This window comes from Oreochromis aureus, linkage group 18 (assembly GCF_013358895.1).
Source record: "Oreochromis aureus strain Israel breed Guangdong linkage group 18, ZZ_aureus, whole genome shotgun sequence".
NCBI classification, from domain to species: domain Eukaryota; kingdom Metazoa; phylum Chordata; class Actinopteri; order Cichliformes; family Cichlidae; genus Oreochromis; species Oreochromis aureus.
Window position 1 is genome coordinate 34,842,777 of NC_052959.1, and position 26,497 is coordinate 34,869,273.

The 26,497-nt window shown below is 43.6% G+C and overlaps 2 protein-coding genes across 2 annotated transcripts in view; both read right to left on the minus strand.

The window, feature by feature from the left end:
- Nucleotides 1-26,497, minus strand: part of LOC120434305 (zinc finger protein 570-like) — a 488,395-nt gene that overhangs the window by 38,521 nt on the left and 423,377 nt on the right. The gene's annotated exons all lie outside the window — the stretch shown is intronic.
- On the minus strand, nt 10,449-19,811 carry LOC120434152 (zinc finger protein 260-like). The gene is made up of 3 exons (XM_039601714.1): nt 19,580-19,811; nt 13,868-14,233; nt 10,449-11,551 (listed from the first exon to the last, which is right to left on the minus strand). The coding sequence occupies exons 1-3, from the start codon at nt 19,749-19,751 to the stop codon at nt 10,449-10,451; spliced, it is 1,641 nt and encodes a 546-aa protein (XP_039457648.1). The 5' UTR covers nt 19,752-19,811.

Here is a 26,497-nt window from a genome sequence, read left to right on the forward strand (position 1 = left end):
TCTTATGGCCTCTGACAGTGGACTCATCTCTGTGCTTGTCCTGCTAGACCTCAGTGCAGCGTCCGATACTGTTGACCATAATATCCTATTAGAGCGATTAGAACATGCTGTAGGTATTACAGGTACTGCACTGCAGTGGTTTGTATCATATCTATCTAATAGACTCCTATTTGTTCAAGTAAATGGAGAGTCCTCTTCACACACTAAGGTCAATTATGGTGTTCCACAGGGTTCAGTGCTAGGACCAATTCTGTTTACATTATACATGCTTCCCTTAGGCAGCATCATTAGAAGACATAGCATAAACTTTCACTGCTATGCAGATGACACCCAGCTCTATCTGTCCATGAAGCCAGGTAACACACACCAATTAGTTAAACTGCAGGAATGTCTTAAAGACATAAAGACCTGGATGGCCGCTAACTTTCTGCTTCTTAATTCAGATCAAACTGAGGTTATTGTACTCGGCCCTGAAAATCTTAGAAATATGGTATCTAAGCAGATTCTTACTCTGGATGGCATTACCTTGGCCTCCAGTAATGCTGTGAGGAACCTTGAGTCATTTTTGACCAGGACATGTCCTTCAACGCACATATTAAACAAATATGTAAGACTGCTTTCTTCCATTTGCGCAACATCTCTAAAATTAGAAATATCCTGTCTCAGAGTGATGCTGAAAAACTACTTCATGCATTTATTACTTCCAGGCTGGACTACTGTAATTCATTATTATCAGGATGTCCTAAAAACTCCCTGAAAAGCCTTCAGCTGATCCAAAATGCTGCAGCAAGAGTCCTGACAGGGACTAGAAAGAGAGAGCAGATTTCTCCTGTTTTGGCTTCCCTTCATTGGCTTCCTGTTAAATCCAGAATTGAATTCAAAATCCTGCTCCTAACACACAAGGTAATGGTAAATGGTAAATGGCCTGTATTTATATAGCGCTTTACTAGTCCCTAAGGACCCCAAAGCGCTTAAATAATCAGGCCCCATCTTATCTTAATGACCTTGTAGTACCATATCACCCTATTAGAGCACTTCGCTCTCACACTGCAGGCCTACTTGCTGTCCCTAGAGTATTTAAAAGTAGAATGGGAGGCAGAGCCTTCAGTTTTCAGGCCCTCTTCTGTGGAACCAGCTTCCAGTTTGGATTCGGGAGACAGACACTATCTCTACTTTCAAGATTAGGCTTAAAACTTTCCTTTTGCTAAAGCATATAGTTAGGGCTGGACCAGGTGACCCTGAATCCTCCCTTAGTTATGCTGCAATAGACGTAGGCTGCCGGGGATTCCCATGATGCACTGAGTTTTTCCTTTCCAGTCACCTTTCTCACTCACTATGTGTTAATAGACCTCTCTGCATCGAATCATATCTGTTATTAATCTCTGTCTCTCTTCCACAGCATGTCTTTATCCTGTTTTCCTTCTTTCACCCCAACCGGTCGCAGCAGATGGCCCCGCCCCTCCCTGAGCCTGGTTCTGCCGGAGGTTTCTTCCTGTTAAAAGGGAGTTTTTCCTTCCCACTGTCGCCAAAGTGCTTGCTCACAGGGGTCATATGATTGTTGGGTTTTCTCTGTATTTATTATTGTGCGATCTACTGTACAATATAAAGCGCCTTGAGGCGACTTTTGTTGTGATTTGGCGCTATATAAATAAAATTGAATTGAATTGAATTGAATTAATGTTATTCAAAGGTTACAGGACAGTAAGTCCAGGCTAAACTGGCTCGTTTGCAGCACTGTGGTTTCCCTGGTGCAGGCAAACTGTAGTAACCACAGTCACAGCTAGGCGAGGATGTGGCCACATCAGGGAAATTATTTTTAAAAAAAGTAAAGTATTTAAAGAAATCTGGAGTGAAATTTCTTTTAAACCTTATTTGTGGGAAAATTCAGCTCTGAAAAAAGCTCGATAAAGCACCCCTCCAATAGCCAAACCCATCTGTTGTCTGATTGGATAGTTAAATTTGTGATTGACATGACATTGGCCAATCAGATGAAAGGAAGAAAACTAGGGTCAAAATTCGTACTTGTAACTTGAAACTTGAGTGCAGAGTTTCACAGGTACTTTTTGGCTAAGTCCACACACAAATCTTTTTTACACATACAAATCCTGATTTACAAGTACAAAATATTTATGACCACAATTTGAGCCCATATACCGCTGCTAAAACTAAACAGCTCCCTGAAAGGCATAGCCAATCACATTGGCCATATTTGTCACATGACGTAGGACTCCAGTAGAGAACGTAATTTAACTCTTTCTGCACCGCTGGGTGAATGAGATGTTGACAAATCGTTTTTTCTTTCTATCGGGTTTGTTTTTCTTTACTCGAAGAGATCAAATTATTGGTGGGGACAATTCAATAATCGCTGGATATTTGTCCATGCCAAATCTACGCCCTTGATTCAACATCTTTCTTCAACAGAACTGCAGACTGCACAGATGGTACCTTCCCAAAGGAAAAAGTACTATAGCTTACTAGGGTATATTAGACTTAATAGTTACTTTATACAGTAATGGACATTTATACATTTTACATCAGATTAAAACATTGGGTGTAAGATTCCGCTAATTATTTATTAAATGCTAGGCATTTTAAATGAGAATAAGAAAGAAAAGTATGTTTTTGTGCCCCCTTTCCCCTTTTAATGCCCTATCGCCCACGTGCTACGCTTATGAGCAGAGTTGTGCCATGTCGCAAGTTTTGTGAGGTGCTTTTTTGATAATTAATGGATTGGATTACATTTTTTATTTCTCTCCGATATCCGATCCAGTAATTTGAGGTCAGTATTGGACCGATACCGATACGTAATATTGGATCGGCGGTCCATCTCTAGTCATGATATCGGTTTGGATATGTGGTGAGAGGGAAGCATGAAGATGAAAGCAGGAGATGTCCTTACTGAATCATCAGAGCTGAACAGGTGATGGAGAAACAGGTTTACCTTTTAGGTGACATGAATGAGTTGAAGGGAAATTATGAACTGTTTCTGAGAGACAAATAACACCAAGAACCTTTTTTCTATGTAGCTGACAGCTGGTTATTGTGCAGGTGCGGGTCTAGCAAAGTTTTGCCAGGGGGCCAGGTAGGGCATTAACAGGGAAAGGGGGGCACAAAGAAATACTTTCTTATTCTCATTTAAAATGTCTGGCTGTTATTAAATAATTATCTGAATCTTACAACAAACGATTGATAGACTGATGCATATATACCATCAAAACAGTTTACATCACTGTCACAACAGTGTTTGTTTTCATTCAAAGGCTTTATGATTTTTCCTATAATGTCAAAACGCCCGAGTTGATTTTTTGTCCCAGTCCAGCTCTGTATGCAGCTCATCTGCAGTCTGGTGTTGCCTACATCTTCCTGTTCGGAAGGCAAAATTTCCGAGTTCTGAGTACAATCAAAAGCACCACGACTGCAGTTTTTGTGTTGGGTGTAAAAAGCGCACATGACACTGTGACGTAGGCTAGAATCATGTCAGCGGTCAATGACGGTCCAGCTGTGGGATTTCTCTTGTGGAAATATGCACATTATTTTTTCCTTTCTATTGGTAGGTGGCACAGTGCACTTGTTGTCACGGTCTGGCTGGCAGACCATGGGGATATGGGAGAATGAGGACCCAAAACGCAGACTCTGCGATGCAAACAGTGCACTTTATTTACAGTGAAGCTGTAAACACAATAAATCCCCGTTGCTCTCTTGACTCCCGTGTGTGTGTGTGCTCCCCTTCGACGTCTGTGCTCGTGCTCCCCGCTGTTGTGTTCTCGCACACCCCGTGCGTGCTACCGTTCTGGTCCACTCTTCCACCTGGGGGGAAAACCACAAAAAAACAGCCATCAACACCAACCCCAGCGGGCATACACGAACTGCACCATCGTATGCTGACACACCCTAACTTGGGAAGACAACTCAACGATCCCACGCTGGTGGGAGCTCCAACACTCTCCTAAGTAGCTCCCCCGACAAGCCCTGATCACCAACAGGTGTGTGGCAGGAACTTCAGGTGTGGCCAGTCCTCCTGCAGGGCCACGCCCATCAGGCCTACATGTGGCTGTCCTCCAGCCACACCCGCAGACACACATGTACACACCCACACCCTGCCTATACATATAATGAGTGGAACACAGAATAACACAGCATAGTGCAGAAAAACACACATATCCCCAAAATAATAACAATAATAATAATAACAACAACAGTCAAAACTGCTCACGGACCCCCGAGTCCTCCAGAGCCGGGTCCGTGACACTTGTGGCAAGTAAGCAAGCTAGAAGACTAGCAATCTTGCTGGGTATCCAGTTACAGAAGCAACACATTAACAAGAGAATTCTGAGTAAAACCAAAGTTACTTTCCCTAGCAACTAGTTACTTTGAAAGTAACGAGTAACTTGAAGTAACTGAGTTACTTTTGATAGAAGTAACTAGTAATGTAACAAAGTTACTAATTTAAAGTAACTTACCCAACACTGCTCATATATGCTTAGAGTTATATAATCGATTGCATATTGATAGGATGTCTGATTCTTAGCAGTCTGCAAAGACTCTGTGTCCCTTCCAGAGAACTCCGGCATACACAGGTCATGAGACAGGTCGTACCTTCTCTTACTGATTTATACTACAGGAGGACACCTACTCTACATCTGTTTAAGTATAAGAGTCCTTTGTTTAGGTGGACCGCTGGACTCCTGGCACCAGCTTTGGGGAGTCACACACACACACACACACACACACACACACACACACACACACACACACGAATACCTACACACAGACGGTACTCATTGTTCATATGTGTGTAAGACGTCATATGTTAATGGGACTATTCATATTCATGTAACCACAATAAAGAGCAGTGCTACAGGAGCTCACTGAGAGTGACTGGGTTCGAGCGGAAGGAACGGTGCTCGTCACAGTTCTCTCCCTTGTGCATGAGCAACACATAGAGCTCTGGTGGCTTGTGTCTCGCTTTTCTGTTGTAGTAGAATTGTCTCGTTCCAGCGGTGGGTCTGTGCCAGACAGACCCATCAGACCCCTTATGAGACCATATGTTGGTGCGGTTGGCCCTGGGTTCCTCCTAATGTAAGACAATGCTAGACCTCATGTGGCTGGAGTGTGTCAACAGTTCTTGTGAGACAAAGGCACTGATGCTATTGACTGGCCCGCCCGTTCCCCAGACCTGAATCACATTAAGCACAACTGTGACATCACGTCTTGTCCATCCACTAATGCCACATTGCACCACAGACTGTCCAGGAGTTGGCTGATGCTTTAGTCCAGGTCTGGGAGGAGATCCCTCAGGAGACCATCTGCCACCGGGCCCTCTGACCACCACCAGTAGGCAATGGGTGAAGTGTCTTGCCCAAAGACACAACGACCGAGACTGTCAGAGCCGGGGCTCGCCCCCAAAGTATTTAATAAGAATATTTCATCCATTTAGATCTAGCATGCCTTATTTTTGTGTTCCCTTTATTCTTTTTAGCAGTGTATTTTTGTTTAGACTTTAAATATTCTTTTCATTTCAGCCACTTAACACTAATTAATCATCCATCCATTTTCAGATTATCCCAGTTCAGTGGTGCAGGGAAGCTGGAGCATAATGAAATATGAGCTCCCACCTGAAAGTGAAAATGCTGCTACTAGTGTGTAAAGAGGAGGAAGAGAGAGAAGTTCAAACCCAGATCAGAGAGGAGGAGGAGAGATTCAGGGAGGAGCTGAGCTGTTACTGAACTAGAAGAGAGAGAAACCTCCACATTCAACAGAGTTCAGCACACAAACCATAAACTTTACCTTCATTCAACATGTTGTCTTTGGACTATTATGCACTTTCTTTACTGATTCTCACCATTCTAACAGGTACGTTACAATCTGTGTGTTTAAAGAAATACATTTGAATTGTGATGATTTATAAAACAATAAAACATGTTTCTGTTCCTTTAGGTGTCAGCTGTGAAGATCTCACTCCAACCAACAAAGAAGTGTTCAGTGTAGAAGGCAGCACTGTTAATCTGTCCTATAGATTATCCAGAGAAGCAGCTGGAAGTGATGAGTTTTACTGGTATCGACAATATCCTGGAAAACCACCAAAATTCCTGATCTCTCACTTTGGAACAGGAGTGAAACTGTCAGATCCAGTCCCTGGAATAACTTTTAATGTGAGCGGAGACAAAACACTGATGACTCTTCAGATCTCCTCTGCTGCAGTGACAGACTCTGCTGTGTACTACTGTGCTGTGAGGCCCACAGTGACAGGAAACACCAAAACTCTGCACAAAAACCTTTGGAGCAAAGACAACAGAATACTCCACAACATCCACTAGAGGGAGCCACACACTGTTAAACCTCTGATTCTTGTGTCATTGGACTGATGACAAAGACAACAGAGAAATGAAGCAGTAAAGATCAGAGACAGAGACAGAGCTGCTGTGGAAGCACAAAACTATTTGATTGGCTGAGCTATTAAACTGGCCCCGCCCACTGAAGTTGAGCTCATCCAATGACATTATTTGTTGGTCATTGTGCTGCAGTGGAAGAACATTGTTCATGTGCTGTCTGTCTGGCTTTAATAACTCCAAAGACATGTTGCTGCACCTCTTTTTGCTTCTATCTCACATTATAGGTGAGTTTAAGAACAGGGATTAAAGTTTAGTTGAAGCTGCTGCATTAAGCAGATATACAGACTGCATTTCACTACTTTTCTTCTTTCTTTTTCCAGGACTAACAGCTGGAGACTCAATCACTCCTCAACAAACTGAAGTCACTGAAACAGAAGGAGAATCTGTCAAACTCACATGTAGCTATGAGACAACTGCAGATGGTGCTGCACTTCACTGGTACAGACATGATTCTGACCTTCAGGCTCCTCAGTTTATACTCTGGAAAGTTGGAAAAGGGGGCAGTGCTGAATATATTCCTGATAATCGATATAAATCAGAAACATCACCTACATCAACTAATCTGACCATAACAGCCCTAACCCTGGCAGACACAGCTCTCTACTACTGTGCTCTACAAACACAGTGATACAAAGTGTAGAAGAGGCTGTACAAAAACCTGAACACAGATATCTGACTACTCTTCAAAGAGGAGGGAAGTGGTATTCAAAGCACAGCTTCATATCAGATGGATTCTGCTAATTCCTGTTTTATCAGAGTCACTGTGGTTACAGCTGCCAATGAAACACTGTGGGAGGATTCACATGAGCAGCAAATCCACATCAACCACAAACCAACTGTAGGAACGTTCAGACACAATAAAAACTGTCAAACATCAAAAGCTGCTCATTTACACTATTTTATATTTAGTGGATGAGGACATGCAAAAATGCAGCAGAAGCAAAATAAACAGAGTAACAGAGGTTTATCTCTTTAAGGTAAAATCTCTCACATGAAGCTAAAAGTCCAACCAGGAAGACCATGGGTTTTTCTAATCAGGCTTTGATATGATAAACTTGTGTTAGGTTGTTGAAACCCATCGGCTACAAATGAATCTTTAAAGTCCAGTATTGATGCTGGCTGGTTTACACGTGTGCTTCTGCTGTTTAATACATGAGTGAGATTATTCTACATTCTGCTAAATATTTCAAACATTCAAAGCTCTCTTTATTTACAGGCTCCACAGAAACCAGGGCCGAGCCTATCCAGAAGAAGCAGCCTTTGGAGGAGGAGCTACACCAGTGAATATGAAAGGCTTCATTTAGGAGCTGAAGAGCTGCTGTGTTCTCGCTATTGTTCATTCAGTCCAAGAGAAAATCATGTTCCTGCTTTTCATTTGGATGATGATGGTCTCCTTTCAGACTGGTGAGTCATCAAAAGATGGAGTGAGATGTAAAAGGAGATGATAGACATGAAAAGATTTGGATGTTGTTTGAATTGATTCACTTTTTATAAACTAAACTAAGTTTAAAGATACAGAAACATGATGGTGAAATATGTCTTTGTTGTTTTCAGGATCCTCTGAGGATTTACTGACACCATCTAAAGATGTAGTGATGAGTTTGGAAGGAGACACTGTGACTCTCTCCTGTAAATATTCAGGTTATGTTCAGACACTTTTCTGGTACCATCAGAAGTCCGGTTCACGTCCACAGCTTCTCATGGCAGAACATTCAGCGCAAACAGAAAAGCTGAAGTTTATACATGACAAAGAAAAAAAGCAGTTTCACCTGGAGATCTCCTCTGCTGCAGTGACAGACTCTGCTGTGTACTACTGTGCTCTGCAGCCCACAGTGACAGGAAACACCAAAACTCTGTACAAAAACCTTTGGAGCAAAGACAACAGAATACTCCACAACATCCACTAGAGGGAGACACACACTGTTAAACCTCTGATTCTTGTGTCATTGGACTGATGACAAAGACAACAGAGAAATGAAGCAGTAAAGATCAGAGACAGAGACAGAGCTGCTGTGGAAGCACAAAACTATTTGAAGAAAAAAACTTTTATTTACAACAAAATGTTTCTAACAACTTTGAACATCTACAGTTTGTTCGTGTCTCCTTTAACACTCAAACAGTTAAAAAAAAAAAAGAAGAAGAAGAAAAATTAAAGCTATTTTAAAGAAATTAAATTCTCTGTGACACTTTCAACGCTCCAAAATCTGAGCCCACAATTCACAAATAACCGCGAGACGGAAAAACAAGAATAACAGACATTTCTATCAGTGAGAGATCGTCTCATAACTGCTGGTTTAAATGACACTGAGACGCACACAGAAACCAAAGTAACGATAAAAAGGTTTGTGTGACTGTTACAGCTGCTGTTCGAAAACTGGAGATGGATGACACCAGGTGAAATACTACTTCTCCACTTTAATATTTACATCACCATTATAAATTTAAAATGTCATAAAATGATCCAAAAGCTGCTGTAGAAAATCACTGAAAATGTGTTGAACTTACAAATAACTGAATCTCTGAGAGGTTGATATAATGCTATTAGAACAGTTACAAAGTCCTCTTCCAGAGTGTCAAAGAAGTCTCCCAAAACAAGAAATTAGGATAAAAAAAATGAAAGAACAAAATCACAGGATGCGGCCCCGAGGCAGATCCAGAACAATCTGGAGAGATTACACCTCTCACCTGACTTGGGAATACCTGAGTGTTCCCCTGAAGGAGGTCTGAGCTTCTTTGCTCAGGCTACTGTCCCAAACCCAGCAGCAGAAGATGGATGGATGAACTCAGTCCTGCTGGTCAGTCAGACAGGTTCTCAGTGCATCCAACCAACCACAGCAAGAAGACTTTAAACATGGCTTTCTCCAAAAGGAAAAGGAATCTAACATGTAATATATTGTAAAAGATGCGTTATGTTTTCATTAGGGCAGTGGTTCTTAAAATGTGGTATGCGTACCACTGGTGATACATGGGCTCCCTCTAGTGGTATGCAGGAAGTCTAAAGATTAAATAATATACCACGTTCTGATTGAGGGGTTTCTGAAAAATTAAAATGTACAGCTCTGCTATCACTTCCAACATAAATGAAGACAGAAAACTAAACAGCAGTGACGTTTGTAGGGTTACTGAAGTTGGACTAGCTGGTATACAATGATGTGCTACGTGGTGGCTAGCAACACAGCTATGTCCTCAAACGTTCATTCTGTTCATCTGGACGTTTTCAGTGGGAGAAACATTTTGTCACTCATCCAAGTGACTTCTTCAGTCTCAGCTGACTGCAGGTTTCCCCAATCTTATAAACAGCTATGGTTAGCATAATATATACAGTGAAGCTAGAGGATGAAAGCTAACTTTTTATCCCTCTATAAAAGTTATCGTGAGGGTTCCAGATGGTTAGGGACAAATGCAATTGCATGGCAGGAAGCTGTAAACAGACCAAACTTCAGTCATCCACAATACGAGGTTAGTCATTAATATACTGCTGCATGGGCTGGGCTGTAGTTACATCATAAGGTTTTAAAAACGGAGCTTTAAAATGAACAGTGGTAATAAAAACAGAGAGAGGCTGACAGTGATCACTGACTCTTTTCAGGGGCTTGATCAGTTTAAAAACAACAGGATACAAAACATTAAAACATGTTAAAAACACAACAGCCTTAATAAATGCAGAGTAGTTTGTTCATACGTCATCACTTAAAGATTGGATATCCCACCTGCTGTGAATGTTTTAATGCAGTACAGTTGTTATTATTATCACTTGTCACATCCTGTTTATGACAGTTATAATAAATAACATTCATATAAGAAATAAAATTCTCTTGTGTAAACTGTATGTGGTGTTTAATAGGTGTATACTACTGTACTCTAATGTTGGTCAAAGGCTGGTACTTTAAGAGCCATATATTTTATGTGGTGGTACTCATTGTGAAAAGAAACCCTGCATTAGAGAAACAAAGCTTCATCGCAGAACGGAAAATAAAAATAAAATGAAGAACACAGTTTTACACGTGACAACATCAAAATACTTGTTGGTAGATAGTTGTTTTCTCCACAAAACTTTCAGCACTGCAGCTTCTGCTGTTTGTGGGTTTTCATGTGAAACAACAAATGATGACTCTGGCGGAACATTTTCCCACAGGTTTTACAGTGATACGGTTTCTCTCCTGTGTGGATCGCGTTGTGGCTTTTTAGCGATGTTGACAGAGTAAATCTTTCCCCGCAGGTCTCACAAACATACGGTTTCTCTCCTGTGTGCATTCTCATGTGGCGCAGCAGGTTACTGCGTTTAATGAATGTTTTCTCACATGCTTGGCAAGAATGAGGCCTCTCTCCTGTGTGAATCACTTTGTGTAATTTAAGTGAAGATGATTCAGAAAAACATTCCCCACAGTCCTCGCACAGGTACGGCTTCTCTCCTCTGTGGCTTCGCATGTGGCCCAACAAATGACTACTCTGACTGAAAGTCTTTTCACACACTGTGCAGGAATACGGCCTCTCACCGGTGTGGATTCTCAGGTGGATCATCAGATTCCCGCGTTGCCTAAAAGTTTTGCCACATATGTGGCAGGAAAACAACCTCTCTCCTGTGTGGACAGTCATGTGGTGCAGCAAAGTGCTCTTCTGAGCAAAACTTTTCTCACATGTCTTACAGGTGAATGGTTTCTCACCTGTGTGGATTTTGTAATGCTCCTTTATTTGGCACTTTTTCTTAAAAGACTTTCCACAAATGTCACACTGGAGAGATTTTCGACCCGTGTCAGTGTTACACTGACTCGCTGATGGCGGGAATTCTTCTGAATTGTTGCTCTGACTTCTGTTTACGTGAAGTTTTGACTCTGGATTTCCAGAGTCTAAATCTCCCTCCTTCCCTCCTTCCTGATGTCGGCTCTCAGCTGCAGCAGAGCTGTGAGTGAGGAGCTGGTCACATTTTGCTTCTGATTCACTGTGGTCACTTTTGCTGTGAGCAGAAGTCACCGTAGAAGTTTTCGTCTCTGTCACTACGGGCTGCTCTCCCTCCTGACTGCTGCACAGTTTGTTCTGTTCCTCTGTGCGCTGTGGAGGTTCTGGTTCCCCCTGGTCCAATCTGGAGCTCCTGTTCTGGTTCCTGAGCTGCTGCTGAGGGAGAACCCCCTCCTGCTTACAGACATTCTGCTGTGGGAGGTCTGCAGGGACAATAGGAGACCAGATAAAGAAAAGCAGTGAAATACATTGTTCCTTTAATCTGTAAAGATTTATGACAATAAGATCCATGTTTGCTTTAACTAGTATTTGTTAATGTATCACATATGGTTTTATATGATGTAGTAACTGTTAGAGATCTCAGGTGCTGTGCTGTCCCTGTGGGTGATGGGCCCAAAGCACGGTGGATTCATCTGATTTATTTGGGCTGTGGTCAGATGCCCCCCCCTCCCCCATCCCTCAAGGGTTGGCTTCAGCAGAGGGACCAGGACTGACACTTCTGGGTGAGGTTACCCAAAGATTTCTAAAAAGACCCAAATTGTCTGCATCCAAACAAGAGAGCTCAAGTATCTTCGGATTGTATTCGTGAAATCTGGAAGGAAGAGGGTAGGAGTGGGCGAAATATCAAACATACTCGTTGTATCGTGAGTTTTTCCACTTATGATGGTAAAAATTGCTATGGCAATATTAAGCTGTATGTATGTAATTCACTATGAGTTTTTTTTTCTCCAACATGCTATGAATGCATCATTAATGCCTCCTGCACTGCGCTGAACATGCGTGTTTATATACTGGCAGATAGGGAAAAATACGGCAACAGCGGGAATTTCAGACGAGCGCAGGGATGAGACGCGCTGTCGTTTTAATTTCATGAGGAGGACATCGAACAAAATGCGGTAATTTGCAAAACATGCGTAAAACTATTGCTGCTGAAGGTAGCAGTACTACAAATTTATTCCACCAGCTGAAAAATCATCCACTGAAAAATTAGAGGTGTTTTAAACTCAGCATGTGAATGTCTCCCCACACACCAAAGAAAACATGAAATTAGCCAGCTGTGATAACTGTGACTGTTCAACGTCAGTCGGTTTTATAGTCACTGTCTTGAATTTAGTTTGTGTAATATTGGTGAAAAACCTCTGTAAGCAACTGATGGTTAAAAAATGGTTAAAATAAAACATTTCAATTCATTCAGATTTTTGGTATTTATTTAACATAGATAAAAATACTGAATGGTTCATTTGAATGAGTACGAGTATCCAAACATATATATCATGTATATAAACATATCCTGATATTAGATCTTCCTCATATTGCCCAGACCTAGAGGAGGTTATAGTGGAGCAGTTCCAACCCTCAGCCATGTTCATCAGACCAGGGTAATGAAGAGTAGGACTTTCCTCTGTAGGGTGTCGGGACTCGGCTTTAAACATCTGGTGAGGAGCTGCTGTTCTTCCACATCAAAAGAAGCTCGAAGTGAAGTTGATGTGTTTCAGCCAAGATTTCTGTGTGCCTCCCTTTGGAGGTTTTCTTGGGCATGGCCAAACTGGAGAAGACTCCAAGCCCAATCCTAACTCCCTGCTAACTTCGAACTCGGTTAAACTTCATAGATTCTGTTTTCGTGGATGCCTGAATGTTAAACTTAATTGTTACAGCTGATAGAGCAGCCACACTGATTATTTTATTAAAGACGAAAGGATTTAGACAGTTTGTAACTCTGTGACGCCGCAGTGATCGTTTGACTTTGGGACCTGAAGTGGAGTTTGCACCCAGAAACGACTAATGACGTCCGACTTAAAGACCGGATAGGAGGCAACCTTTCTGCAAACAGTTGCAGTCTGACTGGAATCACTCTACAAGAGATTGTTGAAGGTCTCAAATAACTGCTGTCTATTTTATCAATGCAGACTAACAGCTAACACGTCTCCACCAGTTTAAATGAGGCTTTGTCAGTGAGCACAACTCGGGGGCTCGACTCAACCAGCAGCCAGGTGGATTTATTCTGTTTATATTCTGAAAGAACAGGAAGTTACTGAGTGCAAATGTAATCCGGTCTTTAAGTCTGACGTCACCAGCCGTGTCTGGGCTCAAACTCTGCTGCAGGTCCATAAATCAAACGATCACTGTGGCATCACTGAGAGTTGAAAAACGGTCTAAAGTCTTTAGACAGTTTGTAACTCTCAGTGACGTCATATATATACATTTTACTATATGTACTATAGCTTTTCGATATTTTCATCCTGTGTCGAGCCAACTTTAATGAAACTGTGTGCCTTGTACACTTGCTGTACACTGAATGACAACAAGCCCTTCCACAATATTAACCAAACAACACTCGTAGGTTTGCAGCTGCCTGCTGACATGGATCCACTCATTTTATACGTACTTTGAGTCTAATGCTGAAACTTTTTCATTATAACAATACTTCATGGTATTTCTTCCTGAAAAATAACTGCAGCTGCATCATAAATTGTGTAACAGAGCTCTGATTAGGACCAGACCGTCAGAGTGAGACTCACCTGTTCTATGCAGATCTTTCTCAGCACTGGAGGTGACATCCAGCTCTCTGGGCTGATGGTTGATGTCTTTCTTGATCTGGGTAGAATTATTTAAAACTTTGAATGCTTCTCTGGATTCAGTCCCAACAAACACACTGGAGTCAGAGTGAGTGGTGTTACTGAGGTCGCTTTCCTTGTAAGTAGCAGTCACCATAAAGGTATCAGTCTCCTCCTCCAGTCCCAGCTGCTCTCCCTCCTGACTGCTGCACAGTTCCTCCTGTTGCTCTTTAATCTGTGGAGGTTCTGGCTCCTCCTGGTCGACACTGGAGCTCCTCTCCTGGTTCCAGAGCTGCTCCTCCTCTCTGCAGAGGAGTCGCAGTGGAAGGTCTGGAAGTAGAAAAGGACACAATAGATAAATAAATAAATGATGTTATAAAAAAGCAAACATACATCTGAGGAAATACTCCGATACACGCACACCAAGGTTATTATCGTTAACTAAAACTAACGAAATAACGAGAACTAGAAGTGAAAAAACATTTTCGTTAACGGAAATAAAAATAAAAGCGAAAAAAGGAAAACTAACTAAAACTGTAATGAGTGTTCACAAAACTAACTAAAATTAACTGAATTCATAGCAAAAATGTGTTTAGTTTTCGTTGATGTGTGTGTGTCATACAATAGTCAACGGTAAAAAAGAAGTTTAGTTTCCAGGTTTTTTTCTTGCTGTGTCTCATTATGCCAGCAGGTGGCAGTACGTTAGTCGAGTCGTCTGTGTTGCTGCTCCGTCCACGCGCAGAATCATGTCAGGAAAAGTCTGGAGAAAGCGCCAGCTTCCAATTTGGGATTACTTTGAATTTGACTGTGTTTTGGATAAAGCAAGTGTCTTGTAGTGGAACGAGACAAATTATGAGGGACATTTCTAAAGGGAAAAAAATCCCACAAACCTTAAAGTGCACTTGAAAAGCTCACACAAGAAGGCTAACCTAGCTTACCTTGAGAAGGTAAGGGAGCACGCCCAACCCTCATCCCCAGAAACAGAAGCTAACACCAGGCAATGCAGCGTGATGCATCCCGAGACAACAGGACTGGGATATCTACATAACTGTGTGAGTCAATTGCCTTCAAAAGGTTTATCAATTCACTTGAACCAAAATTACGAACACCCGGTGCTGCAAGAGTTAATAGTGTCATTGCGGCCAAGATATACCTTTTATAGTTGCCTGGTATCAACGGTTGTTCATCTGCCCTAATTTATTTATTTATTTATTTAAAGAACCCATAGGTGGGAATGTGAGTTGTCTGTCTCTGCGTGTTAGCCCTGCGACAGACAGGCGACCTGTCCAGGGTGCAGAGTATGGTAGCTGGAATAGCAACATACCCAAGGATAAGCAGAAGAGAATGACTGATATGATGAAACTGGGATTTTGTTACACTTTATTATTGCAAACACAACTAAAACTATAACTGAAACTAGAGTTGGATGTCTCGAGACCGGTCTCGAGACCACTTTTACGTGGTCTTGGTCTCGACGGACTTTTGTCTTGTCTCGGTCTTGGTCTCGCTGTTTCGATCTTCCGTTCTTAAATCGACATAGTGTTCCGGAGATTTGGAGTCAACCATTAGCGGAGCGGGGGTGGCTTACTGGGCTTAAGCCCGGGTCATTTTCAGAAGCATGGGGCACCGTCGTAAATTCCCCTAATTTTGGTATGATCCGAGCTCAGGTACTAGGCGACTGAGCACAGCACGCATGTGAGCGAGGGGGGAGAAGCTGCTGCCTGCGAGTTTGCTGCAGACAGAGGAGAGCTTAAGTTTGACCAGGTACCAAAGCAAATCATTCGTACTGAACTAATAATGTAAATATGACGGTGTATCACAAAAGATTGATATCAAACTGATCAGTTGGTTGCGTTACTTGCTCTTCGAGTGAATCAACAAATGGATAAATAAAAAGCCGAACAACAATGCTGATTTTTTAGAGAGTCTTAGCCTACATTTCATATTTTCAGTTGTTACCTCCACGGCTAAACAAACTCTCTAAATCGGTTTCAATTGTGTACTGATGAACACAACAATGGACATAAGAAGCTTCTTTCAAAGAAAAAACTCAGGTAGATGTTATTTTATATATTATGCTTTGTATGTTGTTCAGTATATCTATGCAAAACAAGAGAAATTTCAATACACAGCAGTATATTCACAGATGAAACAAGATATTTACATACACTTTAGGTAGAAAACATAAAAACTATTTTTACTGTTAAACATTAATTTAGAGTAAACTTTTGTTTTAGATAAATAAATGTTGAAATATCTTTTGAATTAGTTTAATGACAGAATAAAGAGAGACAGAGCTGTCTATTTTTATCCCTTTCATCAAATTTAGGAGAACATATACACTAAGTTTATTGTTAATTAATAAGAAAAACTCCAGACATTCCATTCTGAGCTTAAGAAGCTTCTGATAGGTTAGTAGAGTCCATGTGAGTAAATTGGTGGCACAGCTGTGGATGCATATAAGGCAAAACACAGAGCCTGTTTCTGTGACATGTGAAAATCAAGAGATGTCAACCAAAACACCAGGAACAGAATTGTGGAGCTCCATAAGTGTGGCTCAATTTTGAATACAATTTGGTGCCATTTGCAATTAAGAAATACAGATAGTTTTTCTTTACTCTTAAAGTTAACAAATATGTTTTTTATATTTATCAATCTAAAAAATAAACATTTAGTCTGATTTGATGTTACAATTAAAAAAGTGTTTGTGTTTTTTTATCTGAAGAGTCTGTAAATATCTGGTTTCAACTGTATATTTGATGATGTTGGTGTTTGGCTTGATTGTCAGCACAAAGAGGGAGAGAGAGGAACAGAGGGGGAGAGAGAGGAGCAGAGAGGGAGATGGAGAATGAGGACAGAACAGAGATCGAACAAGAGCAGGTGAGACACACATGTTAGTCAAATGGTTGTTTGCCAAAACTCATCAGAACATGTATCTAGTACCTGTTTCTTTTTAGATACCATTTGTTACTTTTCAAATTCTATATTTATTAAGTTATGCAGGCTTGTTTGCACAACAAGGCTAAATAATTATATAAACTTTTCAGAATCTAAATAGCGTACTTTGGTAGAATTAAAAAAATAAGTGTAGTGCAGGTCTATGATGATTTTCAGTGCTACTATCATCTAGTTCTGATTCTGGTTCTGTTTTGGTTAAGTCCTAAGTAGTCCTGATTTTGAACTGTTGTAGTCCTGTTTTAATTCCGGATCAGTTCTGGGTCTGGTTGAATTGGGGTTTAGTCCCTGTGTCTTGATACAGGCCCGACTTTGTTCTGCCTTGCTGCTTAATTAAAAAACTAGTTTAAGGTGTCCTGCATATGTGATATTTATTTTTTTTCCTATATGAAGTCATTCTTTTTTGAACAAAACTCAAAACAGAGCCTAATAATCTTTCAGTCATTTCTACCCTCACTTAATTTCCTTTTCGCTGCTCAGCTCTCACACAGTGGCTCAGTTATGCTCCAATCCCTCCATATTGTTGCCAATCACATGCGAGGATATAGGATAATATCATTATGTGAAAACAGAGAGGGTGAGAGACGCGACAGTCAAGTGGAGCGTCGTCTGTCCTCTCAGTAAGTGAGTGAGACAGTAGACAGCGGTGAGGAGGGCTGTGCGAAAGCAAAACACATAATATGCCTGACGCCTGTAAACGAAGCAGCATCTGGCTGCAGTTTAAAGACTTTTTTTGTCTCGGTCTTGGTTTTGGTCTTGGTCTCGTCTCGACTCGGTCTCGGTCTTGGTCTCGTCTCAACTTGGTCTTGGTCTTGGTCTTGTCTTGGTCTCGATACCCTCTGGTCTTGGTCTTTGTCTTGGTCTCGATACCCTCTGGTCTTGGTCTTGTCTTGGTCTCGGATTAGGCGGTCTTGACTACAAGTCTAACTGAAACTAATCAAAACTAAACTGAAACTAAGGATTTTCAAAAAACTAAAAACTAAACTAAACTAGCAAATAATTGGTAAAAACTAATTAAAACTAATATAAAATTAAAAATCTGAAGTCAAAACTAAATAAAAATAAAAACTAATGAAAATTGCAAAACTATTAAAACCCTGACGCACACACACACACACACAAGCTTTCAAAGTTACTACAAGGAGAAAAGCCAAAACAGAGAATACACATACACACACGTACTGAAGAAAGGCCTCTGAGTCGCTTACAGGCTGTTAATAGTGTCTATACTGCACAATGTACACATATGGATAACACGGGTAGGTTATGTAGAAGAAAAAGATAAATTCTGTAGTAAGTTGGATGAAGCGGTACTGAGTGTCTGCAGGGGGAGAGAGAGTTCAACGAACATGCAGGTGAAGAGAGGAGAGGTGGGTAGGAGTGCCTTTAAGGAAAGGATAGAAAAGGTTGTGTTGAACTTTAACAAGAGGGAGGAACACAGAGGGATGTATGAGACAGGAGGAAGGTGCACACAGGTGAACTCCACCTTATACAGAAGATGAAATCTGAAGGAGACATAGCTGAGGGCATCAGATGGAAGTCTGCAAGATAACTTTGGAAATCAATAAGAGGAAGTGAGAGAAGACAGAGGAAGGGAATAAATGGTGGAAGCTGCTCCGAGCTCAGGAGGAGTTGAGATGGACTCCGAGTGGCAGGGAAGAGTTCCCAGAAGACTGGATAGCACAGCTGGCATGCTGAGGGAAACTCTCAGGAAGGGTTTGTGTATAGTACATATTGTGTATCTGTACAGAGGAGAGAGGAGAAGGAGATTTGGTGGAAAGAGAGAAAATTTCTCCTAGAGCAAATATTCCGTCATACTAGAAAGTGTTTTGGAAAAGAGAGAGAAAAGGTCATCTGTTCTCCTGTGTGGACGGAGCTGGAAGGAGGTGTTGTTGTTGTCCCAGCTAAATGAGTGTGTTAGTACATACGATTAAAACTTAAGCACCAATGTCTTTAAAACAAACCCCAAAACACAGCCACTAATGTACAACACAGAACAGAGAAACTCCTTCTGATTGGTCAGCATTTCCATCACAGACACAAACTGTGATTCGACACTTTGAGTGCATCCAACAATCCACAGCAGAAACACACTGACTGTGATCCAGGGCAGCGCGGTGCTGTGGTGGGCAGCGCGGTGCTGTGGTGGGCAGCTCTGTTGCCTCACAGCAAGACGCTCCTGAGTTTGAATCCACCACCTGCTCACGGCCCTGTGTGGAGTTAGCATGTTCTCCATGTGTTTGAGTGGGTTCTCTGGATCCCTCCCAGTCCAAACACGTGCACTTAGTGGGGTCAGGTTAACTGGTGATTCTAAATTGCTCCTAAGTGTGTACGTGAGTGTGGATGGTTGTGTGTCTCTCTGTGTGAACGGCCTGTCCAGGGTGTACCTCTCGCCCTGTGGTAGCTGGGATATGAATGAAACTCTCCTGATTCATAATGACGACACAGTCTGGACAAAGAGCTACCAGAAGCTTTTCTACAACTTTACACAACAAAGAGTTGAGCTGACAGACCTCAGCAGAAAACCAGACACGCGGTTAAAACTGAACTTCTTTGTTTTTTCTCTCATATGCGGATTTTTCCGGGATTAAATGTGTAGTTAAACTTTCCAGGGGCAGGAAGAGGACGCTCACCGGTCCGAAGGTCAAAGTGCGCTGTTTGTGGTCCACGGTAGAAGATCGGTTTGTGTGACTGAATCCAGCCCACCAGAGTGACACTCACCTATCCTCCGAAGCTTGATTTGGGGTTTCCAGGTGATATCCAGCAGTCTGCGCTGACGGTCGATCTCTTCCTCGTACTGGACGATCGTTTTTTCAAACTCCAAGAATATTTGTTCAGCAGCAGCAGTTAGTCGCTCGTTGATAAACTCTCTCAGATACTGAAGTGAAGCCATTGTTACTGCCACAGCTCACACACAAAAATACACTCTGCTACCTTCAAACTTTACTGGCGTTTGACCCCAACACCCGTGGAAAGTTAAGGCTACCTCGTCTTGATGCATTCTCAATCATCCAGGAAAGTAAATCTCCAAAAGTTGAATCTGTTCATCTGGACGTAGCGTTTTGTGGGAGAAACGTTTCGTCGCTCATCCAAGTGACTTCTTCAGTCTCAGCTGACTGCAGGTTTCCCCAAACCTTATAAACAGTACATTTGCATAATGACTGAAACCAGCCCACTGAAGGAACAATGGGCTGTGAGGTCAGTTCCTTAATCATAATTATGCAAATTCCCATGACCATTGATGTGATTGCAGCCATTCCCCAACTCTCTGTGAATGGTACTCATGGCCATTGATCAGTGTTCTTTGATCAGTGGGTTTTGGTCAGTGATTGTTGATCAATGGTCATGGGAATTTGCATAATTTGAGGTCAGTTCCTTAATCATAATTATGCAAATTCCCATGACCATTGATCAACAATCAACAAACAGTCATCTATTTTAAAGTTTGACATTAAATTCTTTTTGGGTCTGTTTGGCTGAAATAATGTTATAATTCACTAATACTGGTTTTTGCACGACTCCAATCAGTGACAACACTCACATATAAATACATTTGTCTGCTTGCTTTCTTTGCTTAGTAGTTGTAGTAATAATAATAATAATAATGATACTAATAATAATAATAATAATGATAATAATGACATTATAATGTGGGGCGACCGTGGCTCAGGGGGTTGGGAAGGGCACCTGTAACCGGAAGGTCGCCGGTTCGATCCCCGGCCTCTCTGTCCTGGTCGTTGTGTCCTTGGGCAAGACACTTTACCCTACCGCCTACTGGTGTTGGCCAGAGGGGCCGATGGCGCGATATGGCAGCCTCGCTTCTGTCAGTCTGCCCCAGGGCAGCTGTGGCTACAACCGTAGCTTGCCTCCACCAGTGTGTGAATGTGAGAGTGAATGAATAATGTCATTGTAAAGCGCTTTGGGTGCCTTGAAAAGCGCTATATAAATCCAATGCATTATTATTATTATTCTTATTACATGTCTTGATGCATTCTCAATCACTGTCATCACCACTGATCAATGGTGAAGACAGTTTGCATATTTATGATCATGAAACTGACCTCACAGCTCGTTGTTGGTCAGTGCTGCTGGTGTCAGTCGCTGTGCAAAGGTACAGTTTAGAGGCTGGAAGCCTGCCGTCAGCTGAGACTGAACGAGTCACCTGAATGAGTGACAAAACTTTTCTCCCACTGAAACACTTCCTGCAGTCATTGTTATACAGCTTTTTTGTTGAGAAATTATTTCTTTATGACTCAAAAACCAAACAAACAAGAAAATAAACAGTTTGTCTTCAAACTTCACACTGATCTGAACCCAAATAAAGGAAACAATAACAGATAATGAAAATCCTATTGGTGTAATTATCACTTATCATCAAAGATGGGCAGTAACGCGTTACTGTAATCCGATTACTTTTTTCAAGGAACGAGTAAAGTAAGGGATTACTATTGCAACAAACGTAATTAGATTACCGTTACTTTCCCGTAAACACGCTGCGTTACTGCGTTACTAAAACCGTGATTTTTTTGTGAGTGTCTCATGACAATGACGTAAGCGAGTGCGACGTTCATGGCAACAGCTGTGTGCAGATCAACAATGTAGTGATGGTAAATTCGATTCTTTTTACTGAATCGAGTTTTAATGAGTCACTCACCAAAGTGAATCGGGTTTCTTGAGTCATTTGAGTCACTGAGTCAGTTGACCAGAGAGTGCAAAAATGTATATTTTCACTCTGTGGTGGACCACTAGAGGGCTCCACTCACACCCAGTGTTAAGGAAGTGTGTTCCTGTGTTGTGTGGCGCGATGTGTGCAGTTGATGTTGGAGAGGAATAAAGAAGGAGTGAGAACTGAGAGCTCTGTGCCGTTAATGCTTACCTCCACATTGGTGACCCCTGACTCGAGCATGCAACGGGCCGCAGATAATGCAGACTCCGCTATGGATGCAACAGCGGCCGCCGGACCTCCGCCTCCTGTTGCAGCTACGTTCGCTGTGGCGCTGAAACTGACGGACTTTTGGCTCCATGACCCCCCGTCATGGTTCATTCACGTGGAGGCTCAGTTCGCCCTTCGCGGCATCTCGGCTGACGACACAAAGTATCACCATGTGGTGGCCTCGCTCGACCCGCTGGCCACCCGTCGCGCGATGACGCTTCTCCGGGACCCACCCGCCCAAGGGAAATACGCCGCCCTTAAAGAGCTGCTTCTTCGGCGTTATGCCCTCTCCGACGCTGAACGAGCCGAACAGCTCCTCAACCTGCTCGGGCCGGATGACGGGGGATTCCTCTTCGTCCACCTCTTCCTCCGCCAACTACCGGCCGCCGTGAGAGCTGTCCTCGCAAACTCCCCGCTTCTGGCTACGAAGGATTATCGCTCCCTGGGTGAAGAAGCGGATCGCATTCTCCTGGCTAGCCGCACTTTCGACGTTCACGCCCTGGCTACAGACTCGCCGGCGGCGCCTTCCACGCCTCCACCTGCCTCCCCCGGAGCGCCGCCTCAACCCCGCGAAACTGTCCGTCGCTCGGGAAGAGTATGCAGCCATGGAGTGCCTTGGCATTGTACAGCGTTCAAACAGTGCATGGGCCTCTCTGCTTCACATGGTGCCCAAATCGGACGGTCGGTGGCGGCCATGCGGAGATTTCCGCCGTTTGAATAATGCCACGGAGAATGACCGTTACCCCATCCCCCACATTCAGGATTTTTCTGCCAATCTCACTAGAACGTCGATTTTTTCTAAAATTGACTTGGTGCGGGGGTATCACCAAGTTCCCGTGCGTGCCGAAGATGTTCCTAAAACCGCTGTCATTACCCCCTTCGGCTTGTTCAAGTTTTTGCGCATGCGGTTTGGCCTGAAAGGTGCCGCCCAGACCTTTCAGCGGCTGATGGACTCCGTTTTGCGTGGGCTTCCGTTCGTTTTTGTTTATCTGGACGATATATTGGTGGCCAGCTGCTCAGCGAGCCAGCACGAGTCCCATCTGCGCCAGGTTTTCCAGCGTTTGGCAGTGCACGGCCTGATCATCAACCCTTCCAAGTGCCAGTTTGGGTTGCCTGTTCTGGATTTCCTTGGGCACCGTGATTTCCGCTGAAGGTGTGGTTCCGTTGTTCGACAGAGTCCAGGCCGTTTCAGCTTTTCCGCCCCTACATTGGTTAAAGCGTTGCAGGAGTTCTTGGGGATGATAAATTTTTACAACCGCTTTCTCCCCAGAGCTGCCCACCTGCTACAGCCACTCTATGCTGCCTTAAAAGGTAAAACAGCCAAAGATCCTGTTGACTGGCTGCCGGAACGCGTCCAGGCGTTTTCCGCAGCCAAGTCTGCGCTGGCTGACGCTGCCCTGCTGGCCCACCTGCTTCCGTCGGCGGAGATCGCGCTGACCACCGATGCGTCCGACGTGGCAGTGGGTGGGGTGTTGGAACAGCGGGTTTCAGGTCTCTGGCAACCGCTCGCCTTTTTCAGTCGTATGCTCAGGGATGCTGAACGCAAGTACAGTGTTTTTGACAGGGAGTTGCTGGAACTGCACCTCGCAACATGACATTTTCGTTTTTTCTGCATACGTTGACCACAAACCTTTGACGTTTGCGATGTCCAAGGTCTCTGACCCATGGAGCGCACGCCAGCAGCGCCAGTTGGCGGCCATTTCAGAGTTTACCACAGACATTCAGCATGTGGCTGGTAAGTCCAATCACGTCGCTGACTGTCTCTCACGTGTGTTGGTTTCTCCGGTGTATGTCGGCGTCGACTACGCTGCCATGGCCGCTGAACAACGTGCTGACCCAGACGTCCTTGCCCTTCAGTCAACGAAAACGGGCCTCGTGCTGGAGGACACCCCGGTGTGGGACGGCGGTCCGCACCTTCTTTGCGACGTTTCCACCGGCCGCCCCGCCCAGTGGTTCCCCTTTCGTGGCGTCGGCGTGTTTTTGACTCGGTGCATGCCCTCTCTCATCCCGGCGTCCGGGCCTCGGTTAAGCTGGTCAGCGCCAGGTTTGTTTGGCCGGGCCTTCGCAAAATGGTGAAGGAATGGGCGGCGGCTTGTATCCCATGCCAACGCTCGAAAATCCACCGGCACACGCAGGCACCCCTCGAACCTTTCCGTGTCCCCGGTAGGCGTTTCGATCACGTTCATGTGGACCTGGTTGGTCCCTTACCGCAGTCACAGGGTTTCACGCACCTTTTGACTGTGGTGGACCGCACCACCAGGTGGCCGGAGGCGGTGCCCCTGGCGTCCACGACAGCGGTGACGGTGGCCAGAGCATTTTTGTCAAAGTGGGTTTCACGTTTCGGTCCCCCTGCTGACATTACCTCAGACAGGGGCCCCCAGTTTGTTTCTGAGCTTTGGTCTGCTATGGCTGACGGCCTGGGGGTCAAGGTCCACCGCACCACAGCATACCGCCCGCAAGCTAACGGGATGTGCGAACGGTTTCACCGGTCACTTAAGGCAAGGCCGGGCTTCCTTAACAGGTGGTGACTGGGTCGACCGTCTTCCGTGGGTTTTGCTGGGATTGCGTGAGTGCGGTTAAAGAAGACCTCGGGTTTCCCGGCTGAACTGGTCTCGGCCAGCCCCTCCGGGTCCCGAGGAATTCTTACCTGAGAGCCCTCCCCATGTTTCGATACCTCTTTGTTGCCTTTTCGCCCCCCAAGAGACTCATTTCCTGTTCCTGGTCCTGTGCACCACTGCCTGCCTGACACTTTTGTTCCGAGTTCGTTGGACTCTGCTCGGTTCGTTTTCGTCAGGCACGATGCCCATAGGACTCCGCTGCGTCCACCATATGATGGGCCATACAGGGTTCTTAAACCAGGCAACAAACATTTACACTTTTCTTTCTTTGAACATAGAATTTAATTTACAGGATAATAAATAACTGGGTTTGGTTTAGAATTAATTTAAATAGTCACATAACACTGTATTCTAAAATAAGTGCGCACATTTTAGTTTACACTGTTATGTATGATCTAATCTTTTTGTTTTCCGAGTTACCTTAGTTGCAGCTGCTCCAGTCTCTTGATTGATGAGCCAAGAGGTGGAAAAGGGGCGGAGCAAGTCTGTATGGAGAACTGAAAATTGGCTCATACCATAACTCTGGATCATGGGGGGAATTGGAATTTGTTAAGTTAGTTTCAGTTAGGGTTTTTGTGTATTCTACCCCTTTAATGTGTTTTTGTGGGATGATCAGCCACTATTAAGTTTCTCCTTTGTCTCACTTAGGTACGTCCCTGACAGAGGGAGCTCGACGCGCTGCGCCGCCGCTTTGACAGCTGGCTCGGGCAGGAGTTGTTCGGTTAGAGCAGGGGTGTCGAACTCCAGGCCTCAAGGGCCGGTGTCCTGCAGGTTTTAGATATCACCCTGGGTCAACACACCTGAATCACATGATTAGTTCATTACCAGGCCTCTGGAGAACTTAAAACATGTTGAGGAGGTCATTTAGCCATTTAAATCAGCTGTGTTGGATTAGGACACATCTAAAACCTGCAGGACACCGGCCCTTGAGGCCTGGAGTTCGACACCTGTGGGTTAGAGGCTTGCTGTTTGGAATAACACCCCAGAGCCGAGGAGCAAAGAGATTGCCGATGGATTGGCATAATATGGATTGTGACTGGGTCAGAATGGCAAGTAGTAGTGGAGGGCTTTCTGACAATGAGGAAATGGATGTTGATTGGAATAAAGTTGGACATAGTAGAAAGGGGGGGGGGTTAGGAAGGACAGGTTGAAATCTGCGCCAACACGGAAGCGAGCACTTGAAGAGGAAGATGGTAGGCATGATCACAGGAAGAAAGTAATGATGGAAGAATTTAAAATAATATTGAAATTCAAACCTGGGAATGAAATAACGGGAGTGAGAACAATTGCTCTGTCAAATGGATTGAAGAAAGTGATCGGTGATGTTGAGCTGGCTAAGGTGCTCCGAGATGGGTGTATTTTTGTGAACTGTAAAAATGCAGAACAAAAGTCTAAAGCGCTCAAGTTGCAAATGCTTTGTAAAAAGGAGATTATGGACAGGAAGGTGGTTTGTGAGAGGAGAGGATGTAGAGGAGTGACTTCAGGTATTCCAAGTGGGGAAAATCTGGAGAAGATGAGGAAATTGATCAACGGAGGAGAAATCACTGGAATAAAAAGACTGCAAGCTGTTAGAAATGGAGAAAAATAGTCCGTCAGTACTGCTTGAGTTCCAAGGAAATAGCTTCCAGAGAAAGTCATGGTGGAGTACATGAGTTTTAGTGTCCGTGTTTATGTTCCTTCTCCACTCAGGTGCTACAAATGTCAGAGGTTTGGTCACATAGTTAGTGTGTGTAAAGGAAGAGTGAGGTGTGGAAGATGTGGGGGAGAACATGTATATGGTGAATGTGGCAGTAGTCAGGTTAAGTGTTGCAACTGTGGGTGACCACATGCAGCAGCGCATGATGAGTGCACAGTAAGGAAGCAGGCAGCAGAAATTCAACAAGTTGGAACAGAGGAGAGGAAATCTTATGCAGAAGCTTTGAGGAGAGTAAATAACAAGGGCAGAAGACCTGATGAGGAACAAGGAATAGGTGATGGGAGAGGGATGGAGGAGAAAGGCAGGAATCAGCCTGAAGTCCAAATGGATAAACTTGTCTTGTTCTTGGCGTATGTCATTGATTGTTTAGAACAAGCCAAAACAAAAACAGA